This window comes from Tachypleus tridentatus, chromosome 4, assembly GCF_004210375.1.
Source record: "Tachypleus tridentatus isolate NWPU-2018 chromosome 4, ASM421037v1, whole genome shotgun sequence".
Taxonomy (NCBI): domain Eukaryota; kingdom Metazoa; phylum Arthropoda; class Merostomata; order Xiphosura; family Limulidae; genus Tachypleus; species Tachypleus tridentatus.
In genome coordinates, this window is record NC_134828.1 from 66,475,371 (window position 1) to 66,492,721 (window position 17,351).

General features: G+C 34.6%; 1 protein-coding gene across 3 annotated transcripts in view; it reads left to right on the forward strand.

The window, feature by feature from the left end:
- The window catches only part of LOC143249337 (very long chain fatty acid elongase 4-like), a 30,198-nt gene extending 13,396 nt beyond the window's left edge, over window positions 1–16,802 (forward strand). For all 3 annotated transcript variants that reach the window (XM_076499000.1, XM_076499001.1, XM_076499002.1), the window contains 5 exons: window positions 1,483–1,563; window positions 4,887–4,943; window positions 9,274–9,388; window positions 10,252–10,379; window positions 16,054–16,802. In XM_076499000.1, coding sequence (XP_076355115.1) covers window positions 1,483–1,563; window positions 4,887–4,943; window positions 9,274–9,388; window positions 10,252–10,379; window positions 16,054–16,272 — 600 coding nt within the window. In that variant the 3' untranslated portion in view covers window positions 16,273–16,802. The remainder of the gene's footprint in view (window positions 1–1,482; window positions 1,564–4,886; window positions 4,944–9,273; window positions 9,389–10,251; window positions 10,380–16,053) is intronic.
- The last annotated feature ends 549 nt before the right edge of the window (window positions 16,803–17,351 follow it).

Sequence of the window (17,351 nt, forward strand, 5' to 3'; positions counted from 1 at the left end):
TAACACTAGATACTTTCTAGCTGTGGGATACCTAAAGTCACACAGTACTAGACCGCTGGGATACAGTTATCTAGATGAGATGCACGTTGTTGCTGTGATGTCCATTGTCACACAGATGTAATACATTCTGGACGCTGGAAGAGCACCTTTTCACTATTGATTAGATATGAATACATGGTGGCATTTGTATCTGTATAAAACTATTAACATCCTAGTGCAGTTTCACCTTCCTATGCTACACCGTGAACCTGAACTGTACAACGTTCTTAATAATCATCGGTTACTTGTCTGTAAGCATTATAAGCATGTTTCAATTTAAACAGATTTGTAGGTTTTGTTTTGTTTTAAATTTCACACAAAGCTACACGAGGGCTATCTGCGCTAGCCGTCCCTAATTTAACAGTGTAGGACAAGAGGGAAGGCACCTAGTCATCACCACCCACCGCCAACGTTTGGGCTACTCTTTTACCAACGAATGATGGAATTGACCATAACTTTATAATGTCCCCACGGCTGAAAGGTCGAGCATGTTTGGTGTGATGGGGATTCGAACCCGCAATCTTCGGATTACGAGTCGAGTGCCTTATCCACCTGGCCATGCCGGGCCATGTTATGTATGATCTACGTCGTAGGATGTTATGCGTATTCATACGTGTCATTCGAGCACAATTTAAAAACTAATCAACCAACACGCATTTTTTTTTTAAATATAAGGATTATATTTCAAAAAATAACTTACTATATCCAGTTCTATAAAGCTATCTGTTAATGAAATTAGATGTAACTTTATTTTTATGAATTACCGTATTTTCCGATTAATAAGCCGAATCGCCGAATAAGCCGAGGCCAATTTTCAGCTCTGAAAATGAGGGTTTTTGCTTATTACCGCCCAATAAGCCGAAGCCATTTTTAAGAAGTGACAAGTTTCTTCAAAATGATTTCTTAGTCTCGTTTCAGCGTCAGCATGCATGTTGTGTGTGATCATTGGCGTTCTGTAGTAAAGCAGAACGTGTCGTATTGAGACAGAGATGGAATCAATATGTCATTCGTTATTGGCTCCACTCACTGTAATTAGGTAACCAATGAAATTCCAGAAACAACGTTTCACTGTAGTCTTAACGTGATTTCATCGCCAAAACACAACTACCCTCTACAAATGATTGATTGGACAAAATTACCGCCTATGGTAATTTTCAGTCTTAAATGGGACAAAAACATTTCAAAAGAAAAACCTAAGAAGAAGAAATTTCCGAAAAATCGTCCATGTACAAGAAAACGGATGGATGGATGACGAAGGATGCATCAAGTGGATTAACGATCGGCCAATAAGCCGAGTCATTTAAAAATGCCCCCTAATAACACCAGAGAATGACCCGTAACGAAAATCAGGTCCAAAATTTAGGGCCAGAAATTCGGCTTATTAGGCGGAAAATACGGTAAACATGGAATCATTTTACCAACATCCTTTGCCAACTGTTTCAGATATTTCATTCAGCGATTGAGTCCAAATACAACATTGTCTGTCAAGGTGTGGAAAAGTCATCACATCCACGTGTCATTAAGGTGAGAATTGGTTTGTAATACTTCTGAATTTAAAAGGTTCTTGTTTAAATCTGTTTCTGTTATTTTTAATTTGCTACTGATATTATTTACCTAATCACAATATTATCATAATGTATTTTTCTAAACTTAATTGTAAAAAACGTCTGTCTTGATTTAAAAAGAATTTTCCTTGCATTCGTCCTTATGTAGTATTAAATATACAGTTTGCTAATCTTGATTCTGCTTCGTTACCTATGCTGTTGTTTTACTGAATTTTCCCAGGTAACAATTTCTTTGTAGCATTAATGTATCAAACTGTGGTTCATTACCTTTAGCCTTTTTTCATTAGATTTATCTTTACTGAGGTATGGTAAAACCTTTGAAATTTTCCATCTGATTGCTTGGTGTTTAATCGTAATTACTAATGATATATAATAAATGTTTTGTTTTTTTCTTTTATTTCTTTTAATTTTTTATCAACCATCACTTACTTAACCAATGTCATAAAAAATTCAACTGCAATTGTAAGGGCTTGGCCAGATGGTTGTTGTCTACGGCTACGAAATTTAATAGTCTAGGGTTAGAGATGCTGTAATCTCACCCTTCTGTTAGCCCTCATGGCGGAGGATGCTACAGTATGTCTATATTCTATTTAATCAATATCTTCAATTCAGGAATGGCTGGATTTGAATTCAAGTGTTTTCTGATCTAGTTGTTAAGCCAACAGTCACATAATTTGTCGTTCAGGTTGAAAATTACATCGTAATTTAAGTGTTCAGAAGGTATAAAATCTGAAATAAGATATTTCTGTTAAACCATATATCGTTAATTTTTTCTTCGTTTGTAGTTAAGCAAAAAGCTACACAATGAGCTGTGCCAACCACGGATATTGAAACTCTTTTTTTTTTTAGCGTTATAAGTCACCTGTGCGAATGGGTCCTTTAAAACTTAATATACGCCGATTAAGAGAATCAACGCTAAAAGGCAAAACATCAAGTATTAAAGTATAGGCTTCGTTTTGAAAAATATTTACCTTTAAAATAACTATTGTAACCATAATTACTATAATAGAGAAAAAAATTGGAAATTGAGTACAGTAGAATAATAATGATAATAACAGTAATTATTACAATAATGCAGATAAAAGAATGTAATATATATGGTATGTATTTGGAAATATTATTTAACAGCTTATACGTCTATCTTTGTATGAGCATACTATTCTTAATTCCATAAAACGAAAGTATTGTGATCAGAAAGATAACACGGAAGTTACATTTAGCCTAGGCTCGGCATGGCCAAGCGTGTTAAGGCGTGTGACTCGTAATCTGAGGGTCGCGGGTTCGCATCCCCGTCGCGCCAAACATGCTCGCCCTTTCAGCCGTGGGGGCGTTATAATGTGACGGTCAATCCCACTATTCTTTGGTAGAAGAGTAGCCCAAGAGTTGGCGGTGGGTGGTGATGACTAGCTGCCTTCCCTCTAGTCTTACACTACTAAATTAGGGACGGCTAGCACAGATAGCCCTTTAGTAGCTTTGTGCGAAATTCCAAAAACAAACAAACATTTAGCCTAACTATCCTCCCATTTTCATTGCGTAAGAAGTTTCTGGTATAACGTGGTCTATACTTTCATTGTGTTAGTAATGTTTATATTTACAGAAATGCTACAAAGACTCTTTGCCGCCATTCCAAATTTAGCATGTTACGTTTTATAATTTATCTCGGACGAGTCTCCGATTTATTATGTTACATACGTTACTATTACGATTTTGAATAGCTGGAACTTGTAATTTTAATTTAGAAGTTAATTAAATGTCGATATGTGTTAGATTTATGATATTTGCGGACAAAGTCGATGCATACAATTTTCATCATTAACACATGTATTTTAACATAGAAACAATAATACAATTTATAACACTGGTTCATACAAATAATGGTTTATATACAAAAGTTTCACAAACTTTCAAACAATACTGAGTCTTCTTTTTGGTCTGGTACTGAATCTTTTGTCGACGGTTCACGGAGAGCGAATTAATTCTAATTTACATGCAAAACTTTTACAAACAAACAATATTAAGCCCTGTATTCGGTATGGAAGATGAATACGTTATCGACGTTTCACAAGACGCAAATGATTCTCGAATATTCAGTTGACAACAATATTCGAACATATGCTAGTGCTTTCGTAAAACATATATTGTTGATTCTTACACTCAAGAATCGTTTACAAATGTAGAGAATAGGTGGAACTTGCCCAATACACATTTAACAATATCCGTTACATGTATTAAACTGAAACAAACGTAGATATTAAAATAAATGTACAACAGTAAATCCGTTATATGCACTACTAATCAGAGAGAGACAGGCAGTCAGAAGCGCCCTACCATCTATTAAAGGAATTGCTCTCACTTTTATGGCGCGTTCAATACTTAAAGTGCGCACAGGTTCGATCCGGAAATATATCATTGTACCAACGCACGCCCTATGTGTATGTTCAAATGATCAAATTATTCTGTCATATCTGTTATTGTAGAACAAAATATAAAGTGATTTATTGTTATTTGAAATATGTATACATTTATTGAACTAATTGTTACAAATTTGATATTGAAATCGACTTTACAAGAGTAATACTTATTTATTTTCAGCACGTAGGATCGGGCCATCTTCAGGCTGAAATGTCACAGTTTTAGTTGCTCACAAATCCAAATCTATGTTAAGATAATAACGATATTGAATTTTATAACTTGGTGGGATCCGCGTCTTGTAACAATTGTTAAAATGCGGCAAGTTACCATCAATGGCCGAAAAATCTTGGGAAATATAGGCAGGACAGAAAGATTACTTGAGAGTTTCTGCTATTTATGACCGTTGACAACGAATAATATTAATGTGTATATTGCCCTACTTGGCTTAACGAAGATATTCATAAAGAGTGTGATCTATTACAACCTAATAACAAAAAATATCAGCTGATTTTCTGCTATATTAGCAACCAAATAATTTAGAACTCTCTAGTTTAATAAAGCTCTGTGATATCAGTATTAAACAATTTGTTTTTGAGCCTTCTGCTAGCAACTGAAACTGACATTTCCACTGAATACTTGGTGTGTACTGTGTATTTTTTCTCGAATTAGTTTATTTGTATGTATGGTTAGTACCTGAAGAAGGACCCAAGTTACAGTTTTGTATATTTAGGAAAAGTTTATTCATAGTTTAGATGTAGGTAAATTATCTTATGATGTGTGTTATAATTAAACTGAATAGCGTATTATTTATGGAAAGCATATTGTAATCATTTATAAGTATCTATATTATTACTCTCTTTGTTTTTATAGATGGCAAATCTCATGTGGTGGTTTTATATTTCTAAGATTTTCGAACTCCTGGACACGGTGAGTTTATTCGATTTAAAGTAATAATTTTTTCTCATTGCCATATGAGTATTTGAATGATCAGTCGAGATTTTAAATCTCATCTCTTAAAATATATCAATAATGTCGTTGATTTTATTCGTAGGTCCAAATTTACACGTATTTATAAGTTATCAGTTTTAATAATGAAAATATATCTTCTGTTAGAACAGTAAAACTTTACCTTAAATAGATATGTAAGGTGAAATTCAGTATATAAAAAATACAAAGTTTGGGTAACTTCTAGGATAGCATTTTTACGATCTTACTAAAACAAAGAAGTTATCCACTATATTGTCGATTTGTTTGAAGTTAAGCACAAAGCTACACAATGAAGTATCTGCGCTCTACCCTCCACGGGTGTCGAAACCCAGTTTCTATCGTTGTAAGTTCTCAAAAATACCACTGTACCAGTAGGGAGCTTCTCGATTTAATTCTAAGTCCTCATATTGAGTAGCTCCCCTAAGTAGCAAAACTTTGTCTCAAAACTTATAAAGTCAAAAACCTGGTTTCGATACCCGTGGTGTGTACAGGTTTGTGTCGAATTGCAAATAAATAAACAAACAAATCGACTAATTTTATTTTATGCTTAATACAATTATATAAGTAATTAACAGCCAAAAGAATAAATGAAATCGATCATTATCTATATAAAATGTGTAGTACATCCCACCAGTAATTAGAAAAATTAAGTGCAATGTTAGTCTAATTCTAATTTAAATTTTGTAGGTGACTTATATGTATGTTTAAAGTCTCACTCGACCCGTCAAAATATGAAATGTTGGAGTTTTGTTTAAAAAAAAACTATCTTAGAACATGTTTTTTTCTAATTAGATAACATAATCTAAAAATTAAGGTTTAAACACCGAAAGAAGAACTATTCAAAACCAGTAGGCCTAATATTTGTGATAAAAACGTTAGGTGAAAGGAAATAAAGTCACATTTTATTCAAATACCATAAATAATTAGAGTAATAAAACAAACAAATATGAAACTGATTGACATATTCACCTCAGAAAAATATGATTCAACCATTTCCTTTCTGTTTAATAAATATATTTTATATAAGTGCTTGTAAATATATATATGTGTTCTTGTTTGTATTGTGACTTTTTTTCCTGTATTCAAACTCCATACAAAGGTCAAACCTAAACATTAACTTCAAGTGCCGTCATTAATTACGACTAATGGTAATACGTCTGGGAGAAAGAAAGAACGGCCCGGCACGGCAGGTGGTTAAGGCGTTCGACTCGTATTCTGAGAGTCGCGGGTTCGAATCCCTGTCGCACCAAACATGCTCGCCCTTTCAGCCATGGGGCGTTATAATGTGAAGGTCAATCTCACTATTCATTGGTAAAAGAATAGCCCAAGAGTTGGCGATTGGTGGTGATGATTAGTTGCCTTCTTTCAAGTCTTACACTGCAAAATTAGGGACGGCTAGCGCAAATAACTCTCGTGTAGCTTCGCGCGAAATTAAAAAAAAAAAAAAGAAAGAAAGAGAAAACGGTTTATCTGAAAAAAGTAATAATAAAACTGATAAAAATTTTGAAAAACTTATAAACACTTACGAATTATGGTCACTGATCTTAAACTTAGTTGACTTTAAAATTCGTCAAGATTTTCGAGATGTGTGCGTCAAGCTAAGTATATGTATAAACTAAATCAATCTAAAAAAAATTTGAATTCATCCAGCCCTCGTGAATCTTCGTTATGTTATTTACATACGTAAGATAACAATATCAGATAATAGTTTTGTTGCTGAGCGATAGAAGAACGGGGCATAACGAAAAAACAACTGATTTATATATATATATTATATTAGAGATCATTTAACCAACAAAATCACGAACCCCCATGCGACATAATGCCTAAATATTTTGAAAAATTGTGTTTAGCACGTGAATAAGAATATTTCTTCGTTAATCATTTCTTTCTGCAATTTTCAAAATATCAAAATGTCGCTGTTACACCTAGTTGCCGAAGCAAATTTAATCCTGGCTAAGTACATTGATATACATCAAAAAACGTATTTAGAATACAAAAACACACGTTTTGAAAATATCTTGCACAGAATAAAATTTTATTTTATAGGCGCCAAAACATAATTAAATAATTTAATTATGAATTTCTTCATGTCTTATTTTATTGAAACGTTTAGGTCAGATACAATGACATTTGCCAGAAAAGCACCAATTATTCGCAAATTGTAGGTTCCGGAAACGTACTGCTAGCATAGCAAAAGGAACGCGAGTACTAAAAGGAAAACAAATGTACAAATGAGACTGACCTTATTCATTCAGTGTAATTGTAAATTTTGAACTCTGGCCAACTCTTAGTTCTCCTCTGAGATTTCAACTTGTGTTCGAGCAAAGCAGGAAAAAGCAAAAAATATTTTCACACTGAACAAAAATGGAAGGTGGAATATTGAAATTTAATTTTGTGAAATCAGTCCAGAATCCTAGTGGTCAATCGTTAAATTATCTAAGTTATTGATCATTCTTATTAATCAAGGAGTATAAGCCCCAAATTCGTACTAATGTGTACAGGTCTTTATAACATTCCTTGGAATGAATATGACCCCACTCCAAGAAGCCATGACACAGAAACAGGACCAAGCGAGTATGATCTATGGATCAATGGTTGAGATGTATTGAGAATACCTATATAAATATCTGTTTTTCTAAGAAATTTTGAAAGATAAAATATGATTATATTTCCAATATCACATTAGTATCGATGCTTACAAGGTTTATATACACACGTGCTCACTATTAGTTGGCTAGTTACAACTCCTAGGCGGCAAATTACTTATCCATAAATTAAAATACTAAATTATTGGTTTTGTTTGTTGTTAACTGCAATGCGAATTTTCCACGGATTCGCGGTTTTCCTGATTTTTCTTTGTCATCTGAGTCATTTTCTGTAATTCGTGTAAATTCGGTTTAAAAATATAGCCCTTCTCCAACTGCTACAACGGTATGTCTGCGGATTTACAACTCTAAACACTGGGTTTCAACACCCGTGGTAGGCAGAGCATAGATAGCCAATTATTTAGCTTTGTGCTTGACTTCATATAAGTTCCTTAGTGGCACAGCGGTATGTTTGCGAAATCATACCGCTGGAAACCGGGTTTCGATATCAGTGATAGGCAGAGCACAGATAACCCATTTAATAAACAAACTAAAAATATAGAGAGGGTCAGACTAGCTACCGCGATGTTTAATTACAACGTACTTCCTCATTGACTACTTTCCATGGAACGTTCCACTGCACATGCGCGGTGAAGACAGTGGTTTTGCAGGTAAAGTTGAAATATAATCAGTCGAAATCCACTATTGTAGTTCGCCATCAACGTCAAAAACACAACCGGTAGACCATCATCTTTTCATATGTCGAGTATTTATTTGATATGTCGGGCCATTTGAATTACGAAACTTTGACGAAAACACTTGAATTTCGTGATGGCGAGAAACACATCTCAAAGACACTGTGCCCGTTTACATTACAACATGTGACTAGAACAGCTCCATGCAGCTGTCAAGATGTGACTCATTGGCTCAATGACAAAACAAATTCAACAGTATTCTCAAAATGGCTGGTATGGGTATTAAAATTTTAATCAAAATATACTACAGAACAAGTTTCGACCTTCTTAGGTTATCTTCCTTTTTTTGTTGTTAAACTGAAGATGGCCTAAGAAGGTGTGTGTGTGTGTGTTTTTCTTATATCAAAGCCACATCGGGCTATCTGCTAAGCCCACCGATGAGAATCGAACCCTTGATGTTAGCGTTATAAATCCGTAGACTTACCGCTGTACTAGCGGGGAGCGCCTAAGGATGTCGAAACGTTGTCTGTACTTTATTTTAATTAAAGTGCTAATATCTATACCAGCCATCTTGAGAATACTGTTGGATTTATTATGTCATTGAGCTGATGAGTCACATCTTGACAGCTGTATGGAGCTGTTCTTGTCTTATGTTCTAATGTAAATGGACACATAATCTTTGAGATAAAAATGTATGACCTAAATGGAATACCTCTGTGCCACTGGGGGCCAAAGTTTTGTTATAGCTTAATATAACTGCCTGCCGTTTCTGATTTCTTTGAAGATATTATTTAAAAAACAAAAACTCGCAAACTTTATGACATCTAGACGTGTCTCATATTTTATTTATTAATTCACAATTAAAATTATGTATTCATTACGTTAATTGTTTCCTAAAACCGTTTCAGAAAAGAAAATCCCTGAATTTTGAAATGTATTACCTTTGAGGTAACTATATATATAATGGTAACTTCTTGTTTTTTTCAGGTATTTCTCATACTTCGCAAAAAAAATTCACAGGTTACCTTTCTACACTGCTATCATCACTTCACCATGGTGTGCAATACCTGGCTTAGCGTAAAATATGCTCCTGGCGGACAAAGTTCGTAACTTTACAGTTTTTCTTGCTGCTTTTAATATGGATGTGTGTTATTTTTGTCTAAGGCATCGTAACAAGCGAATTCAGTATATTGTATTTGTGTGCTCTATTCAAAATACTGAAGTCTGGAAGCTATCTTGGTAAAATAATTTCGATATGTTCATTTCTAATGTTTTGTATTTTTAAAATCCATCTGTTTAAGTTTTGGTTTTTATAATGCATGCTAACTTTTTGTCATCACATAGTCAAATGACGCACATCATTGATTTTGGCGCCTGGTAGTCTATAACAATTTTTTAAAAATCCACTAAAACGTAAATCCAAAATTAATTTTTAAACAACATTTTTGTACTATAATGTTTGAGCATATAGTCGTGGTTTTAAACAAGTACTTATGAAGATAAAAGGTTAAATAGATGTAATTTTGAGAACATTAAATTACGACTCAGTTACTAATTTTTATCAAACTGAAAACTGAAATCTAAGAACTATAAGTAAAAATTAAAAATGCAATTTGCGTATACGTTAAAAAACAATAGAGAAGCTTTATCGTAGATTTGTAACAATAATGACAAAGCAGGTTGGTTTAATTCCAAACTGTTCTGTTTATAGTTGAAATATATGTCTGGAAATAGAGTATACAAGTTGGATTTATTACACTTTCTGTGCTTGATAGTACTGCCGTTACAGTGATTGTAATAGAATATTATTATTTGTTTCTCTTTGCACCTTTGTCCATGAGGGATTCTTTTAAATCACCTGTACAAGAACACACCAAAAACTTTCGAAAAGGAGTGATTTTGTTTAATAATTCGATTATTAGGGACTATTTGAATAGATATTCAAATCGCTTAATCTTCTTTCAGATTTTTTTATCGCTCTCCTGAACTCCTTTGTTCACGTGATCATGTATTCATACTACGGCCTGGCAGCTTTAGGACCTCACATGCAGAAGCATCTATGGTGGAAACGTCACCTCACCCATCTACAACTGGTAAGGTTGTAACACAGATACCCTAGAAATAGGGTAATGAAAATTATTATAAAATTGCTATGCTAAAGTGGTACTGACACAAATGCATAACAGAGTTTCCTTTTGAACTATTGAACTTATTAAACGTGGATAATTTAAAACTTGGCTTTCTTTTTCAGCAAAAATTATTTAAGTTAGTCTGTTTCCAGGTTTGTCACCATATTTGCATGGTCGTAAAGAATACCTTGACAAACAAACTACATGAAAGCCAGTATTTAATAAAACCTTATTTTTAAAATTATTGAAAGTTTAATTTTTAAAACAGCGTTTTGATCGAGTGTTGACATAGTGCATTTTGTAAATATACCGAAGCAGAATCTGTTAAAAGTAAACAATGTTATTTACAAAATAAACCATAAGATCGTACATCCAGGTTCATGAGGTACGTAGTTGATGGCTAAAGCTAAACGTTTGTTTGGCCTGTTGTGGATAACGATATTAATTCCTATAAATAAATAGATATATGTGCATGTTGTGATAACTTGTTAATTAGGGATATCTTACATTCAGAGCTCTTTTTGTTAACTTGAAGGTCGAAACGTTATTCTTAATTATTGTTTTAATACCCATACAATAACGAGAAACTTTCAGTAATAGTGGAATATGTATTCTGTACTTAATGGAATATTTTATAGATTCGAAATATCAATCGTTGTTATTGTCGGTATCTAATCACACAAGTCTAATTACTTAGATACAATCTTCTTGTTAAATCATTGATAATTAGTTTATATTCTACACGCCTCCCATTAGCAAAGACGTATTTCTACGGACTTACACAGCCCGGGTTTCGATATCCGTGGTGGGCAAAGCACAAATAACCCTTTGTGTGGCTTCGTGCGTAATAAAAAATAACAACATTATACACTGAGGCTACACATTTGCTGCCATCTTCAGGGAATGTCTAATAAGAACTATGTGATACTTGGAACTGGGATCAAATTCAGTATTTTCTTCTTGAAAGGCTGATTAGTGTATATCTCATGTTTTGACAGATTATTTACCACCATCTCATGAAAAGCTTTGATGAAGACTTATATAGCAGCAGGAACTGGAACTAGATTCTATACTTTTTATAAGAAAAGCTGGTTGTTATCCACTTATTTGTAGTCTTTCTCATTAAGAGCTGAATGATTTCAGTATATCCGGGTTTTGCTGGCTGATGTACCAGATTAACTCTATGTTTACTTACTTAAGACATAGCTTCTTTTACCAATGTTTCCTTCCCTGCGCGTTAAGGCGTGCGCTTCGTAATCTGAGGGTCGCAGGTTCGCGCCCGAGTCGCGCCAAAACATGCTCGCCCTCCCAGCCGTGGGGGCGTTATAATGTGACGGTCAATCCCACTATTTGTTGGTAAAAAAGTAGCCCAAGAGTTGGCGGTGGGTGGTGATCACTAGCTGCCTTCCCTCTAGTCTTACACTGCTAAATTAGGGACGGCTAGCACAGATAGCCCTCGAGTTGTTTTGTGCGAAATTCCAAAAAACAAACAAACAAACAAGTTTCCTTCCCTTTATTTTGGTATTATTTAATTTCACTGTATAGTCGTCTCTTACATGATGGGCTACTGAACATAAATTACTCTGAATGTGTTCGTTTTCTCTAATGTATTGAAATCCATGTTCACAATGGAAGATATACTCATTTCTAAGGATAGGATATAATGGTGTGTTTTTCATTATTGTCCCTGGCAATTCTATATTACAAATCGTATTTTCTTTGTAAAGGAGGAAGTCAGCGACACCCGTGCTTACAATAGTTGGGCAGCTCAATCAGTATTTGTGTGATTCCTGTAAATTCATGAGTATGTATCATCAACACAACCGAGCTGAGTTCTAGTTTACAGTGCAACTGTTTTGAGAGTGCTGTCTTCGTAATGTCCTGTGTGTAGAGGTTTAGTGAGGATGGTATTTCCACTTGTTGTTGATAATAACTATCTTTATGTTGGAAGTAAGTTGGATTGATACACAGACATATGTTACTTTTTTATCATGAAGGTTGCCAGCTTGCTGCAAGTGGAGAGACCTCTGTTGGGAAGGTAACAAACCAGAGAACGCTTAATCGAATTTGGACACTCAGTAATTACAAGCAGTCTTTCTTAAGATTTCATGGGTAACCCAAACACAAAATAACCAAATAAAAAATATATTCACTTTATGTTCGATAAGTACGAAATTATTCGCCACTTCAGTTTTTCGACTACGTTTTCCGCCTCATATGAGATTCTGTTATCAGAACTTCATCCCAGTCACACCAAACATGCTTGCCCTTTCAGTTGTGGGGGTGTTATAACGTGACGGTCAATTCCACTATTGATTAGTAAAAGAGTAGCCCAAGAGTTAGCTGTGAGTGGTGATGACTAGCTGCTTTCCCTCTAGTCTTACACTGCTAAATTAGGAACTGCTAGCGCAGATAGCCCTCGTGTAGCTTTGCGCGAAATTCAAAAAACAAAATCAAATCAGAACTTTAATGAACACGGCAACAGAATAGCAGTCAAAGCGTGTGACATAAACGAATTGGTGAAAAGCTATGCAGGAGATAGATAACTACTTAATAATTTAATTAGGTGATGGTATACGCCAATAACAATTATATCATTTATTACTGCTATACGTAATGTCTTTTTAACATACTATACCTTTATATTTTACTTTGAAAATATTTTTGTGTTAGATGTATAAAATCTACACTATTCTCACTTGTGCTGCTGTCACATACTTTAATTAAATAACTGATTTATTTTTCAACTGTATAGTATCCATTTTATAGATATACGAACATGGCATGATTCTTTATAAGAACCACGCATCATTACTGTAAATACAGGTTTACCTGTGCACAAGTTAACCTTGGATGTCTGATTCACTTACGTTGTATATTTACATAATTAAGCAACATGTTAACAGCATACTGGTTAGAGAATAAGCTAGGTGCTATATTTCGTGGCTGCAATTTCGAAGGGGTTGAATTCTAGTATTTTTTACCTTTATTCTTGTATATCTTTCTTTTTACTCTTTGTTATATTTTTACTTAAACGATTGTTTGTGAGAAGCGATTACCTTTTCACCTGCTAATTTACAGAGGTTTTACAGTCACTTGACTACCTCTCTATTCGAGTGAAGACAAATCTAAAGGGGTGTTAGATGTGTGTCCTAAGACTTCGCTAAGTTAACTTTCATAGACTGTGTATTTCTACCGCTGTGGGATCGTAGTTCTGAATTAATGTTGTTACCATGATTGCAGTTTATACCTCACGTTTATTTGCCTGCTCTTTTTAACCTGGCTGTTTCTTTCATTAATTTTTACCCTGTTTTTGTTTGCCCTATTTATGCGGGTTCTTTTTAACCTGGCTGTTTGTTTCGTTAATTTTTACTCTACTTTTTTATGTCGTATTTGTTGCTGGTTTCTTTATAACCTGATTGTTTGCTTCATTAAATTAGGCCTAGCGCGTAAGGCGTGCGACTCGTAATCCGAGGGTCGCGGGTTCGCGCCCGCGTCGCGCTAAACATGCTCGCCCTCCCAGCCGTGGGGGTGTATAATGTGACGGTCAATCCATTATTCGTTGGTAAAGAGTAGCCCAAGAGTTGGCGGTGGGTGGTGATGACTAGCTGCCTTCCCTCTAGTCTTACACTGCTAAATTAGGGACGGCTAGCACAGATAGCCCTCGAGTAGCTTTGTGCGAAATTCCAAAACAAACAAACAAACATTAAATTAGAGATACTTTTGTGCTACGCCCATTTTTTTCACAAGCGAAACGTTAAACTTTGAAATACCATTAAATACAAATCTCAGGCTACGAACCCAAGAACTTACGGTTCGTTTCCCTTTGTTGTAAAAACAGTTTCACATTTTGGAGTGGTGGGCACACAGTTTCACACTTTGGAGTCGTGGGTACACTATGAGAGTAACGATAAAATCACACTATCCAGTCAGACAGCAGTAGACAGAGTTTGTTTTTTGAATTTCGCGCAAAGCTACTCGAGGGCTATCTGTGCTAACCGTCCCTAATTTAGCAGTGTAAGACTAGAGGGAAGGCAGCTAGTCATCACCACCCACTGCCAACTCTTGGGCTACTCTTTTACCAACAAATAGTGAGATTGACTCTAACATTTTAACAACCCACGGCTTAAAAGGCATGTTTGGTATGACGGGAATTCGAACCCGCAACCCTCAGATTATGAGTCGAGCGCCTTAACTACCTGGCCAGCCGAAGAGTTAGTAGGTGCCATTCCTGTTGTCTGTCAGTTCCAAATTAGGGATGATTATGCGAAGATAGGTTTTGTGTAATTTTTCGCGAAAAATCCGAAACGGACTTTGTATTTCGTAAAAGTTTAACCTTGTTTGATAATACTAGTTGTTTTGGTATTTCTTGTAAAACAAATAGCGATTTTGAAATAGATTTGGGGAAAATGTGATTACAGAAGACAGTTTTGTCGTAGCACAGATAGTATTTTTTATGGCAGTCTTTATTAATATCAACATGAACAAGAACTTTAAACATGATCGGTGAAGCTTTTTTCAAGTACCGTATCTCCGGTATTTTCCCTGCAGTTGTTGCGAATTCTTATGGATATTAATCTCCAACACAAAACAACCTACGTTAAAAATAAACAAGGAAAACTCTCTACAACAATTACGTTGAACACTGAATTGATACGTAGCAGTGCCCTTGGAAACACGCTATGTGTATATTCATTTCTAACGATACGAGTTAGTATTCTGTGGGCAGTTTTTCCCCAATCATTTTGGTTAAAACTAGAGAGATACTTTTGTTGTTGTTGTTAAGCTTAAAGCTACACAATGGGCTAGATGTGCTCTGCCCATCGCGGTTATAGAAATTTGATTTTTAACGTTATAAGCCCACAAGCTCATCTATGAACCAGCAAGGGGCAGAGCGAAATAAGTGTGAGAATGCAATATCCATCTCTTGTTTTGTGCAGTGCATGTGTGATCTCGTTTGTGGCTATAAACATATTAAGACTTAGCAATCTGTTTGTTTTTGAATTTCGCGCAAAGCAACACGAGGACTATTTGCGCTAACCGTCCCTGATTTAGCAATGTAAGACTAGAGAGAAGGCAGCTAGTCATCACCACCCATCGCCAACTCTTGAGCTACTCTTTTACCAACGAATAGTGGGATTGACCGTATCATTATAACGCCCCTATGGCTGAAATGGCGAGCATGTTTGGTGTGACAAGGGTTTGAACTCGCGACCCTCGGATTACGACTCGAACGCCTTAACCCACCTGGGCATGCCAGGCCCTTAGCAGTCTATATACAATTTTTTTATAAAGTAGATATAATGTTACTAAACATATATTAAACCTAAAATTAACAATTAAACAATGTATATTGGAATAAAATGAATGAACTCGCTCTGTGAATGGAAACAGTAGCAGTAATCAAAATACGAAAACGTAGATTTGAGTTGTTTACTAACAATGACACGGTTTAACTATGATGAATAACCAACCATTCATATAAAGTTAGATCCGTTTCTGAGGCTATTTTATTACCGCTTCTTTGTTTCATAATGCTCATTAGTTAAGACAATATTGCAATTTAACATAAAAAATCGTTTCCAGAGTTAAGAGTTGACTTGTTGTAGCAGTTGTTGTTTTTTCTCATTCCATCCAGATTCAATTTTTCGCTATGTCATCTCACATTCTAAGTGGAGTTATCAACAACTGTGGTTATCCGATCTGGTTTGGGACGATCCAGTTTTTATACGTCGTTTCTCTTATTATTTTGTTCACCAACTTTTACATGAAATCCTATTTACAGGATTATAAAAAGTCAGTAATTCAAGCAAACGGCAAAAAATCCGAATATCATCTCAACGACAAAACTGACTAATCGTCAACATCTGTTGTATTTAATTTTGACTATTATTTTTGGAAATATTAGTTACTCATATCAGTGAAGTATCCCTACTCATACAAGTTACAAAACCATTACAGTTTGGTACTGACTTTAATATAATATTACACATCTGAATGGTCAATTATTGTAAACTTAAAACCGAACATAGCCTGCCATCACATGGTTGATGGACCATTTGTACCATTTCCTGGAACAACACCTGGATTTGACTAAGATATTAATGTATTAAAAGGTGTACTATAATGCCTCCATATTAGGTTGGGCATATTAACTTATTACGTTTTAGTTAGTTAAGTTTATACTCAATTTTAGATACTGGGTGAATAACAATGTCTAAAATGATTTTGTTTTTGTTTTTTTAAAGTTTAGCCTTACTAAGGAAGAGTATTCTATTATATTACATAAACCTTCATGTTTGGGCCTTCTACACTGGACTTGATGAAACATTATCAAGGTTTTTGTAACATTAAAACAAAAAATAAAAGGTTGTTTTTAATTTTGCATTTCTCTTGAGGTATGCATTTTTGTATATTTAGTTTTAAACTGGTTCAGTGACTCAAATACACGTTAATTTTATGTGTGGAATTACATCTTTTTCATTAAAGTCAATCAATTATAAAGGTAGTAAATTACAGACTTCTGATAATTCTTAAAGTGTACACCGAAACACTGTTGTAATCTTGTAGTTACTATGTAGAAGTTTTGGTGTTAGAACATGGAACATTCACAGATAACAAAAATCTTGCATGATCTATCTATTAGGGTTAGAGATATGTGCAAATGATATCAGCAAGAAAACTTTTAGTATAATTGTTCATTATCCATGAATTCAAGAAACTGAATAATGAACGTATATCAAAGGAATAGTTAAGTAAACAACAAGCATTCGGTACCTGTCACCCATGCGTTGAATCATGTGTATATATTGAATCTCTTATTTTATACCTTAGATATGCTCAAGTGTAAAATATTGCATTGGCATACTGATATACCTGATGTAAATCTTTGTGAATCCATATATTCTGATCCAACCTATAGAATTCTACAATATT